Consider the following 27927-nt stretch of genomic DNA (forward strand, 5'->3'; position numbering starts at 1 on the left):
CTGGAAGGGATATGTTACATTTTTACCCCAAGACTGGGCTGGCAGTGACGGAAAGAGGAGGCTCCTGAAGTCCATCCTCAGACCCACTGCTGGAGAACAGTGCTCATCACTCACAGGCAGAAGTCAGCACAAACAAAGGGCTGTTTGTACAGCATCTCCCATCAGCCCTCCCTCCCTCCTCTCATCCCAGCTCTAGCTCTCTCTGGGTACATCTCAAAAGATACAGCTGCCAAGAAAGTGGAAGGGAGCAAACCAGAAGATTAAGGTAGGTTTTGTTCCTGCAATTATCCCTGTCTACCTGCTCCTTCTAGTTACAGATTACAGAATTAGAAATACATATGGGAACATGCAGAAGAAGATTTGGGAGAAGCTGTTATATTGCAGGCAGGAGGTACCATTCAAGACTGTTGCATGGCTGAGATCCAGATCAAAATAATTCTTTTACTATCTTGCTTTTCTTCAAGGTTGGATACTCCATATGAACATCTGAAGTCGCTAAATATACTATATTGCCTTCCAGTGCTCAATATAATATGGAGAGAGGTGTCTTCACAATGAATTGCTGTCTTAAAGAAAACTAATTGGGGTTTCGTGAGAACTCAGTTTCTGGAAAGAATCATGGTATTGATGACAATTACAAAGCAGTAATTCACGGAATTCATCCTCAGTGGAATAGCTGCTGTCCTTACAGTGCACCAACTGTTCAAGAAAAATAGATTCAACAAATTTTTTTAATGGAAAAAATTTTTCACAATATTATCATTTATGCAGTTCTTGTGTAATGATTTTTTAGTAATGCACTAATAAACCTAACTCTCAAGCACTAACACCTAAATACTAAATACTCTGCATTTTACAGGTGGTTGTGAAAGGCAAACTTGACAAATAAATAAATACTAAAATACATTTCATTTTGAATAAGTGAAACAATTTTAATATATATATGCTTTTGAAGTGCAACTTGTTAACCTGGCACATGCCACTGGACAAACTGGAAAAGAACATACACCAGAAGTGTACCCATTAATGTATTTCTTGTTTTCAACATTAGGCAACTAGAAATGCAACCTATTTAAGGGGAAAAGGAGGATATATTTAATGAAGGTTTGATATTTTTAATGGTTGATGGACCAACATAAAAATATTTCTGTTTTCCCAATCACGCAGGATTTCTAGAAGTGCCAAAATACACATTTTGTGCCATTTCTCAGTTTTCTCTCTTTCTGACACCTGAGCTCCTACTGATACTGTGTGACCTTTAAAGGACATCACTTCTCATGAACTATTACCCTGCTGTTCTTGGACAAGGAGGCTGAGACTTGGGGTTTTCTCTTCAGTCTGATTACCTCTGCATCTAGCGGATCCAAAGATTAGATGGTGCCAAATTGCCTGGCAAGATAATTCAAACACTTTCAGCTGAACAAGCAGAGACAGCACTAATTCTGACTCATCATGCATATTCCCAAACTAACCATTTTCCTTTAGGAAAAGCTCCAAATTATTTCAAAGCACTCGTATTCCCAGGTGCATTTGGTGTTAAACCTTACTTACATCATGTCAAAATAATCAAAATAATTAACTGAAAAAGAATTTTTGCAAATGCAAGGAGCTCATTTTTGGTATTTTTAGATGGCTTTACTCCTGCTAGAATTTGAAATTATAAAATCTTGATAGAGCAAGCTGGTCAGGCTTAGCATGCCTGCCATTGCTATCTTCTCAGAAGGCTTTATAAAATAAAGAACTGTAAGGGGATTCTTGCTGGCAATGAATGAGTCTCTGAGCCACATTAGTGATTGGATTTGTTCATCACATTTTCCTGACTTGTTTTATGAGAAAAGCCTATCTTCTGTGCTATGCAACAGCAGACAATGCCTTTGACACTCATTTTGAAATAAACATGCACATACTAGCTCTGTTCTTTACCCAGGCAATCCTTTGACACTCCAACATCTGTTCAACAGCACTCAGGAAAAGAAGCTGCAGCAGTTTGTCAGAGAGAGATGCTGCATCTGAAAGGTCTGCATCGATCCTGTGCAGGGAGCTGATGGAACACTGCAGCTCCCTGGCAATCTTTCATCTGCAAATGGGGCCTGTTCTCCCCCAGGAAATAAATACCTGTTTGAAGAAAGGTCTTTTGAAAAAAAGTTTCTATTTCGTTTTGATCTACAAAAAAACCCCCAACAAACCCAGAGGAAATATTTAAGCAGAAACAAAATTATAATAGTGTTTTCTGAATAATAACAATGTTTATCATTGGTAAAATGACTAACTGGTCAGAGGAGCTGTCTATCCATAGCTCTCCAGCATGCTGACTTAGCTAATACTGATTTTGGCACCCACCCACAGAAACCCTCCTGATGACACACTACAGCAATATCCTATTATTTTTATTAAATGGCAAGTAGTGAGTTACAGAATCACCTTTAAAACTGTAGGTTGTGATTTTCAAATCTAGCAATTTGACAGTGTATAGAGAATGCAACTATTTTCAGGATGAATGTGCCTATTTTTCAGGAAGTGATTTCCTACAAATTTTGAGGAGGTAGACAGCTGGCAACGGAGTCAAATGAGCATTTCAGTAGAACTCCAGGTAGGGAAAGATCACCTGAATTATTAGAAATTAAAAAAAAAGTTCATGAAAGCAAGGTATCATGAATGCCTCATCCTCAGTAGAAGAGTACAGAATAATCCAGTCATAAGAAACAAAGGCATAAACCCCCTGCTTCCTAATTTTCTCTTTCATGGAAATTTTCTTCCATTAAATACTTAAATAATTAAGCCAAACTATTTGAACAGAAGATTAAATTTTACTCCCTGACACTGGCATTTATCTAGGTATAGTATCAACAAATTTTTTCCCTTTAAGTATTAGACTTCTCTGAGCAGAACCCTCATAACTAAAGTGTTTATACTCCTACAAAATAAAACCATGAATATAATAATACAGATTCTACACTCAAGTCTAAAAAACACCAGGCAATGTTTACTTTATTTGAGTAGTAGTTTTGAGGGCTAAAACTAATAAAGACAATATGTTATTCAATACTGCACTCTGAGGTAATTAAAAATAGATCCCCAAGGCTCCATTACTAGTAGTTTATAGGAGTCTTCTACTAAGAGTTCCCATACAACTAAAAGGAATTATTCAATGAATTTTGCTTCTACAACAGAAGCCAAGAAAAACCCCAGAAGAGCTTATTCTCACTTCACTCATGTTCTTTAATATATTGGCCACTTTTTAATGTTTTATTTTGCTACTGATGTTCAAAAAAACCCCCAAGTTTAAATATAAAAGTAAATAACCAAAAAGCTTTGAGATGTTGCATTTTATCCCTAATATGTACTAAATTTCCAGATTTTCTTACATGGCATTTTACTCATTGGCTGAAGAAATGGAAGATAAGATAGCTATAGTGGCAAGAAAACTACCTGAGAAAAATGACTAAAAAATACTGTAGATTTATATATTTAAAATTTTACAGTTTGTTTTTCAAGGGTGATTTCAAGATTTTTTACAAAGTAATTCATATTATAGTCACATCTACAGCTGGCATACCTCATGTTTTTTCTCATCTAGATAATACCTCTACCATCTTAACTTTACCTTTGATAGTCTTTGATTAGATATTGTCTTATGCTTTGTTATTTTTGGGTTAGTCCATTCTAATCTTCAGTCCCACAATGAAGACCAGGGTGGCCCATAATGTCGTGTCACGGCATCAATTCCAGAGTGCCAACAAGATGAAGAACAGCAAAGTCTTCCTTAAGTCTTACACAAGAAAAATGAGTATAGAGGGAGAGTGCTGGGCAGAGCTGATCATTCTTTATTTTAATTTTCTGAGCGGAATTCCACGTTTAAATTCAATTAAGATAATAGATCCATTTTGTTTGAGCATGAGGAAAGGTAAAAAACCCACTCTCCTAATACAATTAAAAACTCAGCTGAAACATTGTTCAAAAGTCTAATTTAAAAGTGAGTCCAAGTTCAAGAATCCAAAGCTTTGTGGCATGGTCAGACTCTGCAAAGCAGCACAGAACAGCAGAGCTCACATTAAACAAAACAATGGAAAGCCTAGTGGCCAGCAGGAGAGTTTTGCAAGGGATAATTTATCCCACCTTTTAAAAAGCCAGTTAAACCACAATGACCTCCAGTAGCAAGACTCAACTAAGCAGTCTGCAGTACTAAAAAAACCCAATAAAGAAGATTCTCCCTAATGCTGTATCATACCAGAGGCCAGGACAGCAGCACGTGGCAGCGCTGCAGACACTGCTTAACACCTCAGTTTCCCATGACACAGGATTCAATCAGCAAGCAGTTTTTCCACAACTCTGATGGGGAAGGATACTATTTATTTTATGTGAGTGACTCTTGTTTTGACAGGCAAAGTGGCCAGAGAGGCAAGGACACACATCCAGACATTTCCCCCTGGTTTGGTAGCAATCGATACAATCACTTGCATCGCCAAAAAAACACAGCCAGCTCAAAGCAATTTTCTCAAGGTGAGAGGCCAAAGAAACAACCAAATAGCCAGCATCAGAAGCCTCAATTGGCAATGAAAGGATTCCCAAGGTTGTACAGAAAGTAATGAATATCAATTCTGCTGCAATATTATTTACCTCCTAGGAGAAAACACTCTCCAGCACTCAGGCTCAAATGACCGAAACTTCACAGGAAAGAAAAACGCAAGGCAGGAAGGAAATGAGGGAAAGAGCCCTGTTCTGCAGCAACACCGTGTCACATACCTGTTTCTCTTTAGCACCCTGCTGCGGGAAGCTTGGCAAACATGAAGATGCTCTGGGTGCTGCTGCTGCTGCTGAGCTCCCTGCCGGGCACCCCCGCAGTGCCTGCCCAGCGCCCTTCCTGCTACAAGCGGTCCCTCCACGAGCACAGCTGCCACAGCATCCCCGCGGGCGGGGACAGCCTCCGGCACGTCCAGGATGCTCTGCCACACCACTTCTGGGAAGGGAAGGGCTGTGAGGTGATCTGTTACTGCAACTTGAATGAATTGCTCTGCTGCCCAAAGTAAGATGATACTCATTTCATGTAAACTCGTATAGTTCTTCACAACTGCCCGTTATATTTCCATCATTTTTACTTCCATCAGTTTCCATACACGGAATAGGCTATCATTTTAAAGCAATTCCTCACTCCAGATGGTTTGAAGTGATATCAAGATATAGCCAATTTTCTGTTACTGTCAGTTTTGAGGATTTGTTTTTCAGGGGCTCACCTAGGACTTGCTTAGTATATTTTGTAAACCTCCCTCTTCTATTAACAGGGACGTCAGCATTTGAATCACCCAACTTTTGACTCCTCTGTTTGATCCAAACTAAGAATAACTATATCAAACACTTATTCTGAGCATTTTACAATGAAGAAGTTTTCAGGACCACAAAAAACCCCCTATTTGGTTCCTGTTCCATGGAAGAGAACTCTATTGCTATTCTACAGTGCATGCACATAAGTCAGTTGAACAAGTAATTCTGTGAAAATAGCTGTCAAAAGCAGAAAAAAACAAAGGAGGGGTGCAGGGGTTCACATATACTTGTATAAGGCAAGGCAAAGATTGAGCCCAGGAACACCAACACCTCCCTGGCTCCCTTGCACTGCTGACAAAGTTGAACAGTGCAGTTCTCACTGAACTTTGGTTTTTGTTGTTGTCATATAGAAAGGACACAGTTGAGTTAAATAAACACCATCAGCCCATACTGGTTTTAGGCAATAAAATGTATTAAGAGGTATTATTTAATTCAGCTTGTCAGCAACATCTTTTCTTCAGTAAATTTGGATTAGAAATATCAACAGTTCAAAACTTACTAATACTTCAGAGGCACCAAAATGTGATGGCATTATATAGGCAAGCAAAAATGATTTTTTTTTATGTGTGCTCCTCTTAACATTCATTTCTCAAGTCCCCTAAAATCCAATAAAGGCAACTTTCCAGCACTCCTGTAGGGGACCCGAGTTGAACCAAGCGGGAAAGACTTCTAAAGCTAAAAACTTCAAACTGAGAGCAGGGTTTAAGTAAGATTTTCATCTTTCACTTTCCCTAAAACAAGATATGGTGTCCTCATCCTGAAGCACACTTTGGGTCTCTAGCTTCAACCTTTGAGCAACATAAGCCTCTTCCTTTGATACAAATACAGAAGAAAATACTCCTTCCATCACCCTGAGGTACACAGGACCTGCTTTGCATCTGTGCTCTCAGGACAAACTGCACTAAAACAGCATGCGTGCACATGCCAAAGTCCTTCATTTTGATAAAATAACCTATTTGGTAAATTTATTTTCTCAAAGTTAAAATACCAGGGTGGAGTTCTGCCACCCATTCAGCCAATGGAGATTTGGCCATTGCTCCCACAGCAGGCTAGCAGAGGTAGAAATGCAGGATCTTCATCCAGACCTGCAGTTGCATTTGCATTGCTGGAAGGACATCCCACAAACACAGTAATCCCACATACATGATGATACATGCTAAAAAATATCCACAGTGGGAAATGCATGTCATAATAAAGCTCTAATAAACCAATGATCTAATTGTTTAAACATGTGATCCTATCTTTCAGGGATATTTTCTTTGGACCAAAGATATCTTTTGTGATCCCCTGCAACAGTCAGTGATTCAAGTCTGCAAGTGAAGATAACAGACATCATTCTACGACCATGTAATAATGTTTTCAAGGGTAAAATAAAACTACCACCAACAAAAAAAACTTCTTTCTAATCACAAGCCACTGCCTTAATTTACACTGTAAAAAGAATTTCCTTTCTCTACCTTTATGGAATATCAAATACCTAAGTTTTCTTTTCAAATCCGGTAGCTGACCTAACTTCCATAAAGCCATTTCCATGGTTTAACGGAATGTACAAGCTCTTAATGTATCCTAATATTGCATACTCCAGCAAAAAGCATAACTCTTCTTACTCAGCACAATATCCTTAGTCTGGACAAAGAAACTTCAAGCCTAAGCCTTCATGTTGTGAGGAACATGACTCTCAGAGGAACTTATGGCAGAGCAGCTTCCTATTCCATTACTGCCATCACACTTTCAATGCCATTTTAAGCTGAAGCCACTCAATCCCTGGCACTTCTGAAGAAAAGCTCCCATGCTCTATTTAGGCATCTTAAAATACATGCACATACAAAAGGCCTATATTTCCATATTTGAAAGTATTTCACTGGAATAAAAAAAAAAAAGTAAAAATGTACATTAACAGTACTAAAGCACACTTGGGTCTTATGTCTTACTGGTCACCTGCCTTGACTGTGCAATCTCTAAACCCTTAAATTGCTTAATCTTAGCAGTGAGCATTTAAAAATACTAGAACAACAGATTTTTTTTATTCAAGCTTTGTTTGAAATACAGTACTCCAAAGTAAGTTAAAATGCTTGGCTTTTTTAGGCTAGCCCTGTAAGGCAATAGCTACAGAAAACACAGAGATAATCATCTTAATATTTAAGAGGTATTGTGATCTATGAGATAGATACAGGGACATAAATTTTGACCATTTTTCTGTTATATGGCAATCTGTATTGGCAGGCGTTGAGAGGTGACCACATAATTTTAAGCAGAATCACCTGAACAAGCCAAGCTTACAGGCAGCAAGCCTGACTTGCTGCTTTACACCTATAAACTTTTTATCTATCAAGCCAATTCCATGGAAAGTGTGCAGTACTGAAGGAACTGTGCAGTCCTCTCTACTCAAAAAATGCACTGTTCACCCAATAATCTTACACATTGGCCCAAACTGCCACCACCAGTTTACCATGCTTCCTTCATGTGTCAGTATAAAATATCACCATGACTGTTCTTCTTCTTGTTAGTAAACAAGGGTTGGATACTGGGGGAGAGGGTGATTATACACAGCCAATAATAAATGTTTCAAGTAAATCTGTGTGTACTATTTTTGCCCTAAGGACTGTTTAACAGTTTGTGTCACCAGGCTTTTTAAGCCTTGCTTGTATAATTATTTAAGCAGAGTAATTTGGGCTTCCTGCCAGATAATCAATTCATAGTAAAATAAACCCCATAACTCTGGCAACCCAGTGAAAATATCCAAAGTCAGTGCTCTGCAAGAAAACCCAAACCTATGGTATGTGCTCATGTGTAAAGTCCTCTACAAGCTTCTAGAGCAGGTAAACTTCTGTTGTTTGTGCCATCTAGTTTCAACATGAATCACATTTCATATGCCTGGCATTCACAGCTTTATAAAACAGCTGTAGCAAAAAAAAGGTAAGGCAGATACAAGGCTGCATAGTAAAGTTGGTGGCTTGCAGTTAAATTTCTTCCAAGACTCCTGGAAAATCCACAATTCACAACTTTGCCACTTTCCACATGCAACCAGATAGGGTCACTTAAGTTACCGCTTTAAAACTGACAAATAGAAACTTGCTTTTGTTTCTTTCCCTACTCTCCTTCCTCATACAACTTCATCTGCAGGTCCTGCCAGGCCTAGGTGAGAACATTCAACCCTGTCATGCACTCAGAAAAAAACTGTATCCTTTGGTTGTCCTATCCATGACTAGGTTCCCTGCTTTTTATGCAATTTGCACTTTGAAGGTAAGAAGCTTGAATGTGTTCAAAGGACATTTAGGAAACAAACTGGCAGTCCCTGTAGTGAAATGGCCATGAAAATATATCTTCAAAGGAGCACCAATTTCAGCTGTCACTAGCTAGATATCACTGTCTTGAACTTAGGCCAGCACTGCAGAACTGTATTGTGGAAATAGATAAAGCAGTACAAGTAAAAGAAATCATACCATTGGGAAAGCAGCCAGTTTGAGGTTAGGGTTTATCATCATTCAGTTCTATGCAAGCCTCACAGGTCAAAAAAAGCCAAATGAAGCATCTTAGTTGTAGTGATGCCAGTAGAGTAGTAATTTTCAAAAAAACTCAAAAGATTAACATCAAGCAGATTAGATCACAGACATATTGCTTTCTTATTTTTCCCAAATTAAGGAAAAGCTTATAAACATGTGATAAGGTTGGGAGTTGCAATGAATGCTAACTGAACAAGCTGAAGCCACGTCTTCCTCAGCTTTAAGATGAAAACTATTTTCCCTCAGCTGTTTATTTGTCCTATGTGCACAGCTTTAAGCAGAAAGAAATAATTTTCCATACACAACACATTTAGACTGGCACAATAGTTGCAATACAAGAAGTCATTCATAATACCATCTTCAACATCAGAATTTTCTAAGACAGTCAATTAAAAGCCTAAGTATTGCTGGATATTAGTCTCCATAAGCTACCATGAGTTCTGGGTTTATTGAGAGGGGGTTATTCCTTTCAGACAGGCCTGAGCTAATCCATGCCATGAAAAAGAAGCAGTGTGCCTGTTAGAAGGGGCTGTATTGACCCCACACAGGCTCAACTCTCATTCTCCAATTAAGTTCTTAGCAGCAGTCCATGCAGACAAATGGAGAAGTCAGCAGGTAAAGGATTTCTCACTGAGTCAAAGGACTTCTCAGCACAGTAAGCTGCAGCAGTCTCTTCATCTGTACTTACAGCTTTGAAATCCAAGAGCTGCATTTTTTTCCATTTTAATACAGGAGCAGGAAAGCCTCAGTGCTCGGAAGCACGTATCTCAGCAATGACACAGTGAATAAACAAATCAGAAAATCTTCCAATTCTTGTTTCCAAAGGGAAAAAAACCAAGTGCTACTCAGCCATTTCTGCCCAGCTAAGAACAGAACTGGCACTTAAAGCCTTTTACCTTAGGAAAAAGAACCTATTGCCAAGTCTGCTACAGCTTTTTTTTTTAAAGGCATTGCATCATAAGCACTTGAGGTACACTTATAAATATATCCTTGGCACGTTTCAATTGAAAAATATTTTAATATTATTACATAGTTCATTAAAGCTTAACTATTATGTACAAGTATCATAGAATCACAGAATATGCTGAGCTGGATGGGAGCTGGCAGGATCAAGCCCAACTCATGAAAATTACAGACACACCCATTTGAGCAACAATATCAGTGATATTTATTTAAAATACTTTTGCTGAGGAAATTTGTTTCATAAGAGATGGTTTTCAAACAAATCAGCAAGGTTATGAAAAATAAAACAGACAAACTCTCTCAGGAGAAAAAGTTACAAAGAAAGCTTTTGCATATCAACAAAACCTCAGTCTTTTCATTTGCAGCCTGAGTCTCAGTCCCAACCTTTTCTGTCTAATGAATCCCACTATCCATCTTTAGATCTGGTTTGTTCTTGTCATTCTTCACTGAGTAGATGAAGTATGTTAAGGTGTCCTTTTCATTCACTGGAATTGTCCTAAAGTGGCAGCCAATTATCTATAAAGGAAGAACGCAAGGAAATTAAATAATCACTCTTACATGCAAAAACTGAAGATTCATATTTAAATGTACTACATTCAAGTTTAAAAGACTGATTAAGAAGCTTACAAAACAGGAAATTTTGCCTCTCTTCAGAGGTCTTCAGTAGTCATAAAAAGGTAAACAGGAACTATTTTACTGATAACTGTGAACTAAATGTAGCAGATTGTACCCCTAATTTCCAAAGTAAAAAGTTGAGAATTTTTTCAGGGGAAAAACCCCTCAAAGCTATTAGAACAATCATGGGACTACCATTATATTTGTTTAGTTAGAGCTTGAATATAACAGGTAATGACTACAGAGTACCAACAGTGAAAGCACAATTATGAGAGGCTACTGCTCTCCACTCAACTTGGGAGGTGGTGTCTGCATCAAATCACATACAGAAACATTTAACACAACACAAGAATTACCATAAAATTATAACTGAACATTCAGCTCTTCAAAACAAAGCTATGAAAATTCACCATGCTGTAACCACTGAAATATAACAATCTGTAAGCAGTTCTTGAATCACTTGTCATTTCAGCAGTCTTTCCCTTCATCAAAATAAACACCAGCTTTAAAAGAAAGTTGCAAAATATTGTAACTGAATCTGTTCTCTGGCTCTTTGCCAGACTGGTAGATTAAAAGGATGAAGTGAAAAACATGGGACTGCTCACTTAAGCACCACAGGATATGTGTGGGATAAATGGATAAATGTTCAGCCCAACTAAAAAATTAAGAAACTTGCTAAACTGTGCCCCAAAAGCATTCACAGAGAAGCAATTGACACAGTACTTCGAAGTGAACTTTCAGTAACAGCTAGAGCAGCATCTATGGTATGTTAGAACAGATTACAGGGAATCAAATGTACTGGGTATTAAGGAAGCTCTGTGGCTATGGCTCACAAATACCTGCAGGTCAGCCAAATCAAGCATGTGGCAGAACCTGCATGCACGCCATGCAGCACTGCAATAACCCACTGCAAGTATCCTATGAGATGTACCTAAAGCAGACCCTGTGAAACACCAGTTGTGCAGAACAAAAACTGCCTGTGCTTTTTCAATTCACAATCCCTCTAATTCAAGAGCTAACCTAGATATAAGAAAATGGAAGACTGATTTTGCATTCTCACACTTAGAGGCAGCAGGGCTATTCCTTTAGAGTTCAGCCTTGAAATCACCCATACCTTTAAGAGCCTTGTTTTTAATCCACACAGATTAAGGAGAGATGAAAACAGTGCCTGCACTTAAATACAGCTGAATCTATCACTACACAAAAGTGAAAAATCAGTAGCTACATCTTCCTGTTAAGATCGCCAGCTCTTCCACTTATTTACATCAATATGCTGTGACTGCACCTTTGCAGCACTAAAGAACTCCTTTAAAATTGCACTCATGTGAAGCAAAGATGCTAACATACAGCTGTACTGACATGCAGCTTCAGCACTTTTGGAAAGAGTAAATTCCATATAATTCAAATTTTCTGACAGCAGATTCCAGTGGTTTTAACAGAATTAATTATCAACAGAAGCATGTTTTTTTCAGGCTTCTGTACTTTACATATACAGAAACCTATGTTTGCAGTAACTAGCTTTTTAAAGCAAAGTCTGAACCTCACCAGAACTTCACTGACAGCTCTCAGTTTCTAGTTCTTTTCAGCAGGACATTTCAGGCAAAGCTGTGATTGATGCACAGACAGAATAAATACATGATTCCATGACATTCAGAGGCATGAAGATCATCTTACTGCTCCAGCTCAACACTGTGTTTACAAGCAGCATACACTCCTTTTGGAAGTTAAGAGTCCCTCCTCTGGAAAGAGCTTTTACTTTTGATTTACTTGGCTCAGGAGCTGCAGCCAATGAAGGAAGCTAGATAAGCAGCTCCCTTTTGTTCTCCTAAAATCCAGATTATATAGGCACTTTATGCAAGGATCACAGTGCATAGAAAACCACATGCCACAGCAAGATGCATTTTCTATTATGGGAAACACTCATACATACTTCAACAAGCTGTGCTTTGTTAAGTCCCGGTCTGGTCTGTAGCTTGAAGTGTCTTTTGTACCTTCGAAGTGTGTTTACTTGTAACTGATATAAATCAACCTAGAAGAAAAGAGGGGGAAGGGGAAGAAAACAATCTAATATAACTGAAAAAAATTCAGTCATTAATAGTTCGCCTCACTAAAGCATTTTGGAAACTCACAGATACACAAGTGTAAACAGTCAGCTCAGCAGATGTCATTTTGACAAAAAACAAACCTTCCAGCAGAAAGGAAAATAGCCCAGCTCAGTGTAAGAGTGTTTTGTTGTTACTGAGCAAGCCTCTACCTCCCTTTAGCTGTGGACATTATTTTCAATTCACTATTGTACTTGCATCCATTCTAGATTTTTTGTTTGCTTCCCAGTTCCAGCACAATAACACAAGCCCAATAGCAACTTTTATATAACATCTATAAAGATGCTGATCCAAAGGAGGATTAGCATCTATACTGTATATTCAGCCATCATATCATAACCCTATACTGTAATTCCAGCCATTAAATCTTATGTAGATTACATACAAGACACCATGCACCAGGAAAGACATCTGCACCATGACAGAGCACATATTAGAATCATGACAGAGTCTACAGCACAAGCATTCTTGGCTTGAGGTGAGGAAAGAAAACAACTGCTCTTGCTCTCCAAATGTATCCCTGCTACACAAGCAATATGCAGGATTTATGTGCATGGGCATAAACGTCCAAAATTCTTTCTCAATGTCATTCAACAGTTGAGAGAATAATACAAAGTCCTCTCAGGGATACAAATACACAGCCTTAATCCAGTACTCTGTCAGTTTTGAATCCTATGTACTCTGATCAGTCACTTCTCCCAGCAACAGCTTACCCTTCCCATCCTCCCTGACAACCTAAGAGAGCTTAATCAGATGACTGAGTGGGAGAGCAAGCTCAGAAAGCAGGCTGAGTGAGAAATTCTATTAGGTCAGTTGCAATTACAGAAGTATTCTCCAAATTCACTGCATTAAAGATTGATGAAGGCATTCACTTTTGCTTTAAATTCATTTAACAGCATCACTGCAGAACTCTTAGAACAGCAGTGCTACTGCACACTTGGTAACCTGGCCAGACCTGAAGTGAGGCCACCTTGCATGATAAAGGATGATATCCCTTGGTGTTTCTAAAGTTTACATAAAATTACACTTCCCAAGCCACAGTGGGAAAGCCACCCTTGCAGCACCATGCAAAGGAGGAGCAGCAGCTTTTCACTAAGCCCCAGAAGCTGCAGGATTCCTCCTGTAGGAATCATTTCCAACCAGTAAAGATGGTAACGACTGAGATGGAGCAGGAGAGCCTTACAACTCTTCAGAAGAATGATACTCTTCTCCTTAGCAAACTGGGTAATAATTGAAAATGAAGGTGGTCGAGGGCAAACAAGTATCTAAGGCATACAGGAATTACAAGGAATGAACACACTACCCTGGTCCAAACAGCCAGCTGACCCTCCTCAAAAACAGTTCCCAATTTTCTTTTTTGTAATACTACTGTTAAGGGAAAAAAAGCTTGTTTTTTTGTTCTGGAGATATCCATCAGTTGTGACATGTTTTATAATCCTGGCATAAGAAAACAAAACAGGCTTTCAGGAGAGCTGCAATTACACTGTGTCAGAGAGTTACCTGAAGTCACTCACAGCACTAGCTTCAGACAGAACTTTCCAAGAAACAATCCCAGATATTTAACAGACAGACAACACCACCCACCATCAAAGTACTTGCAATCTCCTAAAATCCTCTTAGCCAGAGCCTTCAGACTGGTGCCTTGTGCCTAAAGGCACAGATTCCTGCACAAAGTTTCCTGCTTACTTGCTGTTATCTGCAGATGCTGACCATAAGGATGCCATTAAATTAACACTTACAGAGCAATTTCTGAAGAATGTTTTAACAATCCCTCTCAGAAGGGACCACGTAGGCATAACAGCCTCTGCTCAGAATTAACACACTGTGGAGCACCTGCTAAGCAACGTTGTAGCAAAAATAACCCAGAGCATGTGTAAGAAAAAGAGAGCCTTATGTTCAAGACCGACCCATTATACTGTGAAAAAAGTTGAACGCTTTAGTTCCCTTATTTTAATGGGTCAAATTTCACTGATGTGCAGTGGAGAAAACAGGTTGAAAAGGCACTGCATTTCTCTACTCCACTCCTTCATAGCAGAGCACCCCAAATGGCTCTTCCTCCCACAGTGGGGCAGAAGCAAAGCTGCCATCATTAAACTCTCATCTTTAAAGTGACTAGGGTAATGGAGTAATTACCAAGAACCATCTGCAATACATTTAGCACAAAAGGGACAGGACAGAGAAGCATTTATATCCCAAGCACTATGTGCAATTCCCTTCAGGTTGTCAGCTCCTGCAAAACATAAGAGCTCAATAGTATGTGGCAAAGCTCTAAGGAGGAAGCTGAACACGGTAGATTTCCGAGAGAACCATCAGACACTTAAAAATAGAGATCCTTGTTCATTGTACTCTGCACCATTTAATCAGAAAACATGCCACAAAATTCAGTTAAATTCCGTTATATTAAGAACAGTGCGAATCAAGGATCTTCCCTTTCCCACATGTAAGGTAAGCTGTAAAAGAGGGAGAGTGGTGTTGGTGCAGACTCGGTGTCATTAAGAAGCTTAACACAGTAACTCGAAAAAACCCAAACAACTGTTTAGCTACCTCTGGAGTGTCGATGTCTTGCACTGGTGAGTCACCATCATCGTCGCTGCCTTTCCTCTTTCTTCTATTTCTCACACTCTGAATTAAATTTTTGTGGAAGTCACAAATGTACAGATGTCTTGCCTAGAAGAATAAAACGGCATCTTTCAATCAAACCACGGAGTGCTATCTCCCAGACTAGAATGCACGAAGACAGACAACCCTTAAGCACACTTACAGCTACATTAACTGGGTTGAGGAAGCTTTTCTACTGGCTGCTTCTGAACAGAGAGCGTGCTACGCTGCAGCTCCCTGCCAGCGGCTGGGCCCCGAGCTGGCCGCGCTGCTGCAATGGGCCCATGCAGCAGTGCCAGGCTGTGGAGCCACGCAGCACAGCCCTCCCTCCCTCCGGCCGCGCATCGCACCGCGGGGCCGGGCAGCACGCAAACAAAAAACAAGCTCTCAGCTTTCTCTGCAGGGCTGAAAGACAGCTCTCATTTCCCCAGCTATATCCTCCCCTCCTTATTTTACTTCCGCTGCCCGGCGTGGTCACGCAACACACTTATTTTTACTTTCTTTCTTTTTAACAAGTTTCCCTTTCGTGGGGATCTGCACGCTTTGGGAGATCTCGGCCCGTACTAGCCCGGAATCCCTAGGTCCGCGTGTTTTCAGGGCAAATGAGAGCACGGGGCAGCGTTAGGGACAGGCTGCACAGCCGGGCCGGGGTCTCTCGGGGCGCACGCAGCGCCGGCCCGGGCGCAGGGCGCTCTCCCCGGCCGCCCCACGTCGCAGCCCGCCTTGCCCTCCCCTCCCGCGGCACCCGGCGAGGGCGGGAGCTCTCGCGGCTCCCGGGCAACCCAGCCCGCAGGAAGGCGGCCGGCCCCCGCCCCGCCCGGCCGTGCCGAGCCGCGCAGCGCGGGGCCCGATGGCTGCCGAGCGGAAGATAAAGCGGCACGGGAGGAGACGTGCGGCGCTGCAACACGAGGCGGGGCGGCGAGCGCGGCCCTCGCCAGCAACACAGACAAACTAGCGCGCCGAGAGCCATGCAGGCTGCGCTCCGCTCCAGCCAGCAGCGGCGCTTCCCGGCCACGCTCACCCCGCTCCGGCTACAGCGGGGCACACGCAGTCAATGCCCGGGCTCTTGGGGCTAGAGGGGACCCGAGGAGCAGGGAGGAAAGGCGGGCACTGCCCCCCGCCCGGAGGGACTTTCAGCCAGCGCTCCTGCCGCGCCAGCCAAACTCGGCCGTGCTACGGAAAAGAGCTGGGAAGGGGGAACGAACACTTCGCCGCAGCCAAACAACCCTCCTTCCCCACTAAACTTGATTAAAAGTCCCCCAGCCAACTAAGACACAGATGCAGCGACCTACCGGCCGCTTTTGTCCGCCCGCCCCGCCGGCTGCCCTGGCGCGTCCTCCCCTCGCGGACTTACGCTCTTGTCCAGCTCGATCTTCACCTTCTTCTGCGAAATGCTCTTCTGGATGCGCTTGCTGAAGCTGGCGTTGCCAGCGGCGCGGCCGCATCGCTCCCCCTCCTCCCGCAGGCAGCACAGCTGCCCGGCCCCGGGGCCGCCCGCGCACCCGCCGCCCGCCGAGCCCGCGGCGGCGGCCGGACCCAGCCCCGGCGGCGCTGGCGGCGGCGGCACCTCCACGGCGGAGCCCGCATTGCTCACCACCGCCGCGGCGGCGGGGTCTGCCCCGCGCTGGGCCACCTCCTCGGGGGCGAAGCCGTTCATACCCGGCGCCACCGCCGCGGCCGGCGAGATCCCGCCCCGCACCAAACTTCCCCGGCGAGGCGCCGCGGCCCGGCGGGGGGCTCCCCGCTCCCTGCCTGCCTCCCTTCAGTGGCGGCGCCGGGGCGCAAGTCCGCCCTGAAGGACAGTCAGCCCACGCGTCGCGGGAAGGACTCTCCCCTCCAGCAGCCGCCGGCAGAGCCCCGCGACTACCGGAGCAGCGGCGGCAGAGCCCCGCGGGCCGCCCCACTTCCTCCTTCCCCCCCTGTCATGTGGAGACTCTTCAGCTGTTTCCTATGTAACAACAGCAACCTGCCGCCCCGCCCCGCCCCGCCCGCCCGCCGCGCATGCCGGCTGCCGCGCGCGGCCCCACGGGAAGCGCAGTTCCTGCCCCGGCCGGCGCGGCTGCAGCGCGGCCCCGGCATCGCCGGGTGCCAGGACACGCTGCGGCAGGCGCTGCTTTTTCCCGCGCCGCGCTCCGCTCCCTCTCCCTCCCGTCTGGAGGCTGGGCCCGCTGCAAAGCCCCGTGCGTCAACCTCTCTTTCGCCTCTCCCCGCGCCTCCCCGGCGGCTCCGCCGTGGGATGTCAAAGGGCGGCCCCGGAGGGTGTCGCGGGTCGGAGCTGCCGCCGGCACGGCTGAGCGCGTACCCGCGCTCCCAGCGACGCGGGGCCGGCGGCCTCCGCCGCCTCCTGCCGGCTCTCGGCGGAGCCTCGCTGTGCCGCAGCGGCTGCCCCTGTTCACTTGTTCTCGCTCTAGCGTTTTAGCCGCAGCCGGCACTGCTCGGGCTGCTCGTTCCGGACCGTCTGTCTCCTGCCTTCCCTCTCGGCCTCTTCCTTCCCTGCCTCGCTGCCGCCTTTCTCTCCCACTGACTGTCGGCCATGGCCGGCAGCGGCTCCCGCCGCCCGGAGAGGACGGGCGGGCTCTGTGCGGGGCTCTTGCCCCTCCGCTGCGGGAGGCAGCTCCCCGGCAGCCGCAGCGCAGCCGCCGGCTGTGCGTCTCTCGGCACAAAACAAACGGAGCTCCGGCCTTTGTTAGAGCTGATTTTACAGCACACGTAGTCAGGGCTCCGTCCTGCGTTCCTGTGGCAAAGCCCTCTGAAAACAAAGGCGGCTTACAGTGCGAGTTTCCAGTTTTGTCATTTAAAAGGACTTTTTGTTAGTAAAGGTGACTGTAACAACAGAAAAGCCTTGAGAATGCAGAATTATTTTCGCTAATGATGAACCAGGACCTTGCTGTGCACACGACTAGGTAAAATAGACACACTGAGAATAGCTGACAAAAGCAGGTATTTTTAGTTTTGAGGCTTTACAAAGCTACATAAGAGATGCATTGGCATTAAATCATTTAACAATTCAGCTGTTGACAGCAGAGTGGCAAAAGCAGCAAGCTCTGATCTACTGTCCTTTCAAGCACATTCAAAGGAGGCACAAGGAAGGGAGAGGTTTTGCTTTTTCCCTTTGAACTACCGCAAATATTCCTTTAAATCTTAGAAGCGGCATCTGAGCTGAGCGTGCTCAAAGCGCAATGATTTAATCGCTGAAATATTTGACCGTATCGCTTGCTGTGCATTTCCAACTTGAAGAAGGAGAGAAGTAGCAGGGAGGCTGGTGTATAATTCAAGGAGACACAGATCCTGCGTAAGCCAAAGTTCTGCCTGAGCCGGGAACACGATTATAGAGCAGTTTCAGTTTGTGCTGCAGATGGCTCCTTAATCTGATTGCGTAACCTGGTATTAGAGAATAAGGGTCGGTCCCACAGCCGCAGCTGAAAGAAGGATACAGTAACTGAAGCTGCACTGAGCTAAAGTCACAGTAGTTATTCACGGGGCACGTTTCAGAGATTAGCGACGGGAATTGGAGGAGAGTTGGAAAAAATACTGAGCTCTGCTTTGTTATCAGCCAAGCTGAAGACTGTATAACACCTAGGCTATTTCCACGCTCCACTGCTGAGCAATCTCAGGCAGCAAAGGTTTAACTCACTTTTTTAGTTTCTTGTGATTTCAAACTTTCGAAAACGAATAATGTTAAGATAAAAAAGAACAAAACCCCCAATAACAATCATAGCAAACGTTAAAATCTGGGAAAAGTGGGACAAGGGTGAGTTCCAGGAATTCTTCAGTGGAAATCTGAGTCATGAATAGCAATTTCTAGACTCTTGGACTATGTCTTTTGAGGTCCTTTTGTTTTTTGGTTGGTTTTTTTTTTTCAGATGGATTTGACGTTACTGTGAGCATAAAATATGTCTGTCTGCTGTTGTTTGCTTTGATGGAAAGATCACTTGTGCATTTTAAATGTTTCTGATCCTCTTTGTACAGTTTGGGAGCAGTTAAAAGCCTGATTATGTTACCCAGCCATGGTTGCCAAGTTGCTAATTTATAAGCGTAATTTCAAATAAAGTAGTATCATAGTTTCATGATTAGGTCACGATAAGAGAGTCATGGGACTTAGAAAGATGGTTCTGTTTCTGCTGTAAGCTGCTCATTTTCACACCTGTGCCCTGTGCCTCTTTGTGCCCATAAAAACATTGCTGTGGCTGCACAGCAAACTCTGTTGGGTTACAGCTAGGCTAGCAACAAGAAAAATCATGTGGATTTAATCCTGATCTGGTTTACCACTCAGTTGCAGGATGCCCCAGTAGGAGGGCACAACTGTGACTGGGGATGACCACCTCATTTGGTATGAACGTTTGCTTACAGTAACAAAGAAATTGCGTCACTTTTAATCTTGCATCACATGTGGGATGAAAAATACAAAGAGCTGCAGCTACATGGGCTTATCAGACAGTATGAAGCTTACTTACTACAAAATGGATTTGCAAACTTTCATGAAGCTTGGGCTACATGAAATAAAAAGAAAAATCATTGTGGAGTATGTTGTCTAAAATTACAAATTTTTAACATAAACTCTAGTACTGGGTACCGTAAGTATTCAGATAGAAATAAAGCATGTATGGGGACATATTTTAAATGAACAAAAAAACATGCAGCATTGCAATCATACACTGATTAAACTTCAAAAATTACATCAGTTCAAAGGAAACAGCAGCTCCAAACCAACTACCCTGTACATGACATGTCACTAGTACTCAGAGCAGAACTGAGTAGTACAGAAGGCAGCAGTAATTTTTATCCCTTGGGGGTGCCAAGAACACAGCATGGATGACTTGTAAGTGACATGCAGAAAGAGCAGGAGCTACAGCATCCCAAAAAGTCTGGATTCACAACTCCAAGGCTCTGAAGTCAGCGGGAGTCAGTGGCCCCTCCTGGCACCGAGGCAGGCCAGGCACAGGTGGGAGCCCAGCAGCTTGTTCTTCTCTGAGATGCCATATGTCCCAGCTCCTGTTAGCTTTTGATTGATGTGTTTTGTAATTTGAGAGAGAAGAATGATAATCAGATGCATCACCTTGGATATATTGCAAGTGCATTGCAAACACATTGCTGGTGATCACTCCTGGAAGAAGAATGTGGCTCTTGCAACTTTGTATGCATTTCCATGGCAAAAAGTTCAGCTGGGGAGGATGATTCCCTTCCCCAGCAGGTACCATTCACTTGAAGTGCAAGGGTACATTCGTGCACTTGTGTTCAGCACCTGAAATTATCCTGTTAGCAAAAGGAATAATAAGGAAATCTATTGGTATACATTTATCTCAGCAAATACACATTTTATTTGTTATGTATTATAACTACTTCAGTGAAAAAAGATTCCTTTAGAACACTTCAAAAATTCTGCAAATTCCACAACACACCCTGGTCATTTCAATAAAAAAGCAACCTACTTGATAAGCAAGCATTCATAGGCTGTGATAAAGAACAGAGACCAAATCTCTCCTTACCAGAAACAAGTGCTATCTTTTTCATTTTCTTTTTTTCTGATTTTTTAAATATCTTATTTTCTTTTCCCACTCCAGCACCACCTAACCTGCTACTGCCTGTTGCTCTGCTTCTAATTTATTGTCCAAATCTATTAAAGCATATATCCAAAGCATAGGAATATTGGAACTTGCCTACAGACTGTATTTTTTTTTACTTCTTTACATGTTTTAGGCTAGGATAGTTAAAGTATAATTTCAGATAATTAACAAAACCTAATCTGTATTAGTGCACGTAGACCTTATTGTATATAGTTCAAGAAGTACAGTAATAGAAAAAAGAATCATAACTTTAACCAGAATTATCTCCAGGTCTGAATCCAGCTGAAGCCAGCCTTTCTTTTATATGCATTCAGCCTTGTACAAGAAACTCAAGATGTATGAAAAAGTATCCATAACAAAGGCTTTTATTTAAAGATTTAAAGCAGTAAAGAAGGTCCAAAACTACACATTTTAAGAATAATTTAGGATTAAAACTGTTAAACCCATGTATCGTAAAAGCTTTAAAGTTTTGTAATTCACTCCCCTTAATGGTTTGTGCAAATTCTCTTTCATAGTAAGCCATTAGTTACAGGAAGCATGGGAAGATCTTCTGGTAGAAGGCATCATTCTTATGTGCAAAAATAATGTTATGTTCTTTGTTAAATGTACTTGACAAATTATTTGTTAGTGAACTTAAACAATGAAGGATGTGTTAAGAGAGGGAGCTCAAGTACAATGACCACACAGAAGCAAAGAAGCCAAGCTTTGCCTTAGGTACCTCTCAGTTTCAACACCCCTCCTCCTCCTCAGAAGCCTCCACTCAACCCAAGCGCCTCTATCTGCTTGTTTCACAGTCACTGATCTCCTGTTCATCCAGGTTGCTTTGATTAACATTTTGTTTCACATTATATGAGATTGCAGTTAGAAAGAGACTCTATTAAATCATCACTCATGCTCTTCAGAAATATAAAGCAGCTATCTGAAACATATTGTGGAAAAGTATCACCCCCAGAGGTTTTGTGTAATGCAATAAATGTTTAACTACTTGTAATTGACTAATGTAGTATATTGCTTAAGAATTATTTTTCAATCCTTTGAAACGAAATAAAAAACGTGCTCAGATTTTTTCCCCTGTAAGATAAACTGTCATATCTTTTCAGTAAATTTTGCTCATCTCTAATGCACTCTTGATACCACAAAAAGCACTGTACATACTGCACATACTGTACTCTGTGCTACAGTCTTGCATTTTGTGAGCTACTGTTTTCTTACTATAGGAGTTCAGATTTGACAATGGCTTTGACCTCTTGCTTTGTATAACACATACTACACCATCTTCAGATTTCAGGTTTTGTCAGAGGCTTTTCAGATTTTCTTCAGTTTTTGTCAGAGGATCCTAGAGTCTACAGGGCTCTGTTACACCATCATATCTTCTTCCGATACATATTCATTTTACAGAAAGGAAAATGGGAAAGTTCTGCAGCCTTAAGAGCCTCTTTGAGTGCCCTTGTCTTTGCAGTACAGTTATAACCATCTCTAGGTCTGACTTAGTTCTAGTTGAATTTAACAGCTGGTTTTAAGTGCCTCTTGGGAGCAGGTGAACACTTCTTCACCAAACCATCAGTTAGATACTTGGATTCCCTCAGTAGAAACAGTCTGACGCTAATGCAGACACTTTCACAAAAATAAAATTAATAAAATTCCACATGCTTTTGGGGTTTAAATGTTTTCCTGACCTCCTGCAGAGCTCCTTCTGGATAAAAGCTACAGATAGGGTTATATTCCAACAAACTCAACCTCCCCTGTTACTGTAAAGTTCTTTAGCAGTATAGAGTAAGGTATGCAATGGGGTGCTGTAAGGAAATGATACATTTATATCACCAGCTGCTGGAAAATCCCATGGGAACCATGACTAAAAATGAGACTGATGATTCAATCAACAATTTCAAAACTTCATGAGTGCTTTCTTTCTAGTCTCAGATCACCTATGTATCCTGTGGTCATTTCTATGAGACATATCACAGCACTAGTTGCCAGAAGTAACAGAATAAATTATTCTCCCAACAATGTCTACATTAACAATGATGCATGACCAACACTTGAGACCCATTTAAGTTTAATAAGATCCATTGAAATTAATTTAAGCTTTTCCACTATCTGGATGCAAGACAAAGACCAGTATGTTGATGAATATCATAGTGCTTATGAGGTGCTTGGTTGTTGCCAGCCAAACCTGCTCATCTCTGCTGGCTCCTTCCTCTCGCAGCCCACGACACACCACCTTGTCAGCTCCCACTATTCTCTCTCCCAGAAGACTTTAGAGCTGCAGTGACACAGGAAACAGATTCTACTGTCAAGTTCAGCCTCATTTTAAATTTCTAGCCCACATGATCACAGAAGGAAACAATTCCTTAGACTGGACAAAAGTACATACAGCATTCTGGTTTGTCAATATTTGTAAGTCACCATGGGTTGACAGGGACTTCATTCTGGCAGCAGCAAGCTCCAGCAGCTACTGTCAAACATCACTATTCAGAAGCTGGACTGTGACTACAACCTCTTTGGATCTCCTCACTGGATGTCACACCTCCAGGGCCAGATGCAGTCCAACCCTTTGTCTTACATCTTAGAAGGAGAAAAAAAGTTCTCAAACTATGCTCTCCAACTCACAAAAGACAGAACAATTTTATTGGCAATTAAATTTCATTTCTTAAGAGTAAGTTGTGTATATGTTTCAGGCAAAGTACCAATGTTTACCAACACTGGAAGAGTTTGGAGGTGGGAAGAGAAGAATAGAAAGTTTTTTTACCCATTTAAACCATATTCTTCCTGTAAATAAGGGCTATCCACATTTTAGAGCCCCTCTAAGCTGCCTAGGAAACTATCCACTATATAAAGACAAATTGCTGCTTTCTTCTCACACCTGTAAAAAGGGATTAGCAGTATAGCAAACCAAAGAAATTTTTAGATATCTTGAGGGGAAAATGTTGCATGAGTATTACTTTGAATGTAAACAAGAAAGTGAGTGGAAGCCAGGTGAATAGAAAAGCAAAAACAGGTTTTACAAAGTTAAAAGCTTGTAAATCCAATGCAAAAAAAAAAAAGTTACTGACAAATTAAGACTGAAATAGTTCAGGTAACAATTACTGTGATCAGGAATTGCTATTGTTCCTGATATTATCTGTGTTAGTACCAGAAGAGATTTGCTGTGTTTATTTCTTAACATATGACTGCTGCAGTTTCAGCCTTTGCTCTGCAGCTGTCCCAGATAGTGTCTCCTGCAGGCTGTCTTTGTTTTAAGTACTGGGTACACAGCACAAAGTCAAAACAAGCTCTGAGCTTTCAGACTAACCCAGGCTGGTGTAACTAACGCAGCTGCATTTGCCTATGAGCTGCTTAACTGGTTATGCAGGCTTTACAGTGGCCCACATAATAAAACCCTAATGTTTAAAGGGTAAATATATTTCATTTTTAGAACATACATATTATTTACGTGTTCTACAACACCAATAAAAAAAAAAACCAACCTGGGGAACTTCTAACACACTGTCTTAAATGTAATTCTTTAAGATACTGACAGAAATACCAGTTTTGTAAATGTTTAGGCAGCAGCAGTTATGTGTGTTTTTATCAAAGTACAAGAAAATAACTCCTTATAACTGGTACACTACAACAAAATAAGTTTTGTGTTGAACTTAGATAAGCAGTAGCTTAAATAGTTTTGATTTTTGCTTTTCATCCTAAAGGTCTCACCATATATCTAGTGAGAGATGCTCAAAAAAAAAAAAGCCTAAAACATTGTTGCCGTCTGTAGACTTTGTAACTCGCGTTAAAAGGGTTTTCAAAGCAGTGACCTACTTAAATATTTTTTGTGTCTTGAATTTTAATCTTTTTTTCTGAAACAAAGAAACCTGCTGATTAAAGCTAAATTTGCTTTCTTTCAACATCTTCCATTGCTATTAGTGAAGTTTGGTCTGATTAAGCAGTTTTACCTCACATTCATTATTCATCCACTGATTTTTCAGGCCCGGAAAAAGAAATTGCCTATCAGTCTAGAGTGATAGCTTTCCAAAGCAGAATTTTACTGCCATTGGGCTACATTCAGGCATATTCCATACAGGAATTTGGCTAGTAGGAGATATTCTGAGAAGTGACAGCAGACCTTCCTTATCCAACTCACTGAATTAAAACTGACAGCATCACTACATAAACACACCAGAATGCAAGTTTGGTCAGAGCTAAGGTCATGCAACTGTAGTTTGCAATCTCCTCAGCTGAACAGTATCTGCTGTAATGGATCCGCTGATGATTTAATTCAAATAAAAGGCCTTTGTTCCTTTCTTCCCTTGCTTTGTCCACACTGACACGACTATCCAGAAAAGCTCTAGAAGCAGCCCACAGAAGCCAAGAGATACAGTATGACAGAAAGCAGTATCACTCCAATCACACATTTTTGTTTTCCGTGACATACTTTTCTTTAAATCCATTTCTCAGCTCCGTAACCTGGTCTCGCCCATCTGGTCTTTTCTCTACCTTCTATCCAGCATTTCTAGCCTCATTGCTTATCTCTCCTCTCTTGCAGTTTACTGAAGATTAAGCCAAGTTAACAATAGCACCCCAAATTGTGGGGCAGATTAGAAACTCAGAAGGGCTCAAAGCCAGGGAGCTATAAAACCAAAGAGTCATTTCATGAGCAGAATTATTCACACTGAAGTAACTCCAAGTCCCGGAGTTTATGCTTCTTCCCCACAACTGTCATGCACATGTGGTTAATAAATTAACCACGCGTACCGACCAAAGTCAATACTGCATAGATCACTGCTTTAGAAGAGTAACAGTGACTGAATCCCTGGAGACACAAATTGTGTTTTTGTCTGAAAAGGAACAGCATGGAACAATGACAAATAGTGACAGCTTATTGTGGAAGAAGAGAAGTGCTTTTCTAGGCACGAGGGTGCTGGGAGGAAGGCACAGCTTTGGGAATGACAAGTTCCTAACATCAGCATTCTTCTGTGGTGGGGCTTTCAGCATTGGCACTGCTGTGGGAAGCTTCCAGTATCATGTTCAAGCATGGAAAATTCTCAATACTGCCTTCCTTGTTGGAGGACAGACAGATGTTACTTTGGTTTCTCATGTGCCCTGTGTTGTATGAGACAGCATAATGTAACACACTGTGGGTCTACCAAAGTGTACAAAAGCTTTATTTTCCAGGTAAGAAAATTTAAAGACCCTAATTTCTTTCTTAAAACATTTGATTAAATAATTTGAAAGGCAGATCTCATTTTTTCCCATAGCAATAATTACACTTTCTCACCCCACCTGCTTTTCCACAATAATTTTCTTCATATTCTTAGAGCAGATATAAAAACAGATGCAACAGTGGAAGCCTTACTGCAATTACATCACAAAATTTCCAAAGAGTGTTCCAAAGTAATTTTTTTCCATGAACGTGCTATATTCATGTTAAAAGAGTGAAAATGTTAATAAAACTTACCTGAAACCTTTTCCCCCCACCTCCCCTCCAATAACTGTCAGAGAGGTCTAGGTCAGTCTGGCACACAAGGAATGCTTTTACACCACAGATACCAATGGCTCTACTACGATTTGCTCACACCAGTACTGTAAAATTCTATCATCTTTTACAAAATTGCTTTATGAACAAGAACACACTTCACAAGTAGCTTTTATACAGAAGTGGTTTACCACAAAGTAAATGAGTGACCCATCTGGCAGCTTAACTCGTGAAATAAAATAGTGCTTTCCATGTAAAACATGAAGTAAAGGCATTTTTAAAGCTGCATGACAAAACAACTCTCTGCAAAGCAGACAGACAGACCTACATAGAACTCAGAACATTAATTTGCTACAGAGAAGCAGTGGAGTACAGCAATAACAAGCCCAAAACAGAACATGAAACATTCCCCGTGTAAATGTTTATTTTAGGAGGTAAGGAAGGCTAAGCTTTATTTGTATGTTAAACACTATCAAAAGTAATAGCCACATTAAGTGAACTGATACAAGGTTTTGAATAACTGGCTTGTGAAGGCTTTGACATCTGCAGAGGGAATGCATGATCTGTGGCTTGCTCTGTTAATTTACCTCTCATTTACCCTCTTCTGTAGCGGATTTTGGCTTTTAGGGCAGCAGTTTGGGCAAACACACAAAGCTTAAAATGAAACAGGGATAAAGGAGGTATTTACTATCACATTAGTGATCTGTTGCATGTGAACCTGTACTTGTTAGAAGGAAAAGAAGAAAAGCTTGAAGAACTGTACCTGATAAGTTCTTATACTGAGCAACTCTGAACTGGGGAGACTGAGATCAAGATATTGACCACTGTCACACCTGCAGCTACTCAATACTCGCACATAGCTTAGGGATTTTTTTTTTCTTACCGTCGAGGAAGGATAACATGATCAAAGTTCTACTGAAGGCACCACATCTTCAGTAAACAAAGTAATAACCTGCTTCTCACTACGGCCATAAACTACACCTGAAAAAACAAGAGTGTTAAAACCACTTAGATTACTAAGAATATTTACCTAAAGTTTGGATGAAAATAATCAGACAGAAGAAAACCAACGTCAGCAAAACCAGTATAATGTAGTCTGGGGTGACATCGCAGTATAAGTGACCGTATGGAAACCAGTTCTCTTCCCAAACCCAAAGGGCCAGATTTGCTGCTAGCGGTACACTTGAAAGCACTCACGCAAACCACGGGCGTGGCTTGCATTAAAACCTCAGTTCGACCGAGACTAGGTCCCAGGCTTTCCACTGCTGCAGCTTGCGCTTTACAGGGAGCACCAAGCTCGGAGAGCCGACACCTTCCCTTCCCTGCGCCGCTGCCTCTGCCCCAGCCTGAGTGGGGGAACGCAGCTCTCACAGGCAGCCCCAGGCTCTTCCAAGCCCCTCTAGCCGGGGAGAGGGGGGCAGGAGCTCTCTCTGCCCAGGCATCGCTACAAACCACACACTCTCCTTCCGTGGGGAACCCGGGGCGGGCACCACCGCAGCCCCTACCCCGCAGCGGGTCGGGCCGGGCCGCTTGGGGGACCCTCAGAAATTGGGCTAGCCTGGGCGCCGAAACCCAACTGGCAGCTCAGCTTTACAGCCAGCCGCTGCTTCCCGCCAGACCCCCACCCCACGGAGGGAAGGACGGAGGCAGAGGGCGGCGCTGCTGCCCCGGCCGCCCCAAGCCAGGCAGGCAAAGCTGAGGGGCAGAGCTGACGGAACCGCCGCTGCCGGCCCTGCTCCCTTTGTATTTTTAAACCACGCTGCATCCCCCGCGCTCCGCCCAATCAGATCGGTCGCAGCCCCCGCCGGCCA

The 27927-nt window shown here is 42.4% G+C and overlaps 2 protein-coding genes and 1 long non-coding RNA gene across 4 annotated transcripts; 1 reads left to right on the forward strand and 2 right to left on the reverse strand.

Annotated features, from left to right (window-relative positions):
- The first annotated feature begins 201 nt into the window (after positions 1 to 201).
- Positions 202 to 7883, forward strand: SCRG1 (stimulator of chondrogenesis 1). 2 transcript variants are annotated; one of them, XM_030948186.1, is made up of 3 exons: positions 202 to 265; positions 4758 to 5023; positions 6568 to 7883. In XM_030948186.1, the coding sequence occupies exons 2-3, from the start codon at positions 4785 to 4787 to the stop codon at positions 6620 to 6622; spliced, it is 294 nt and encodes a 97-aa protein (XP_030804046.1). In that variant the 5' UTR covers positions 202 to 265; positions 4758 to 4784; the 3' UTR covers positions 6623 to 7883. The 2 variants fall into 2 exon arrangements, with proteins under 2 accessions (XP_030804046.1, XP_030804044.1); XM_030948184.1 differs by lacking the exon at positions 202 to 265 and adding an exon at positions 2554 to 2590.
- A 2083-nt stretch (positions 7884 to 9966) lies between these two features.
- SAP30 (Sin3A associated protein 30) lies at positions 9967 to 17022 on the reverse strand. The gene is made up of 4 exons (XM_030948183.1): positions 16455 to 17022; positions 15047 to 15169; positions 12331 to 12429; positions 9967 to 10301 (listed from the first exon to the last, which is right to left on the reverse strand). Exons 1-4 carry the CDS (start codon positions 16755 to 16757, stop codon positions 10179 to 10181), a joined length of 648 nt encoding a protein of 215 aa, XP_030804043.1. The 5' UTR covers positions 16758 to 17022; the 3' UTR covers positions 9967 to 10178.
- Positions 17023 to 17996: 974 nt separating this feature from the next.
- On the reverse strand, positions 17997 to 27893 carry LOC115903428. Its single transcript, XR_004060692.1, has 3 exons — positions 27000 to 27893; positions 22838 to 22927; positions 17997 to 20353 (listed from the first exon to the last, which is right to left on the reverse strand). It is a non-coding gene; the product is annotated as an uncharacterized LOC115903428 (long non-coding RNA).
- Between the last annotated feature and the right edge of the window lie 34 nt (positions 27894 to 27927).

The sequence above is a fragment of the Camarhynchus parvulus genome, chromosome 4 (assembly GCF_901933205.1).
Source record: "Camarhynchus parvulus chromosome 4, STF_HiC, whole genome shotgun sequence".
NCBI classification, from domain to species: Eukaryota; Metazoa; Chordata; class Aves; order Passeriformes; family Thraupidae; genus Camarhynchus; species Camarhynchus parvulus.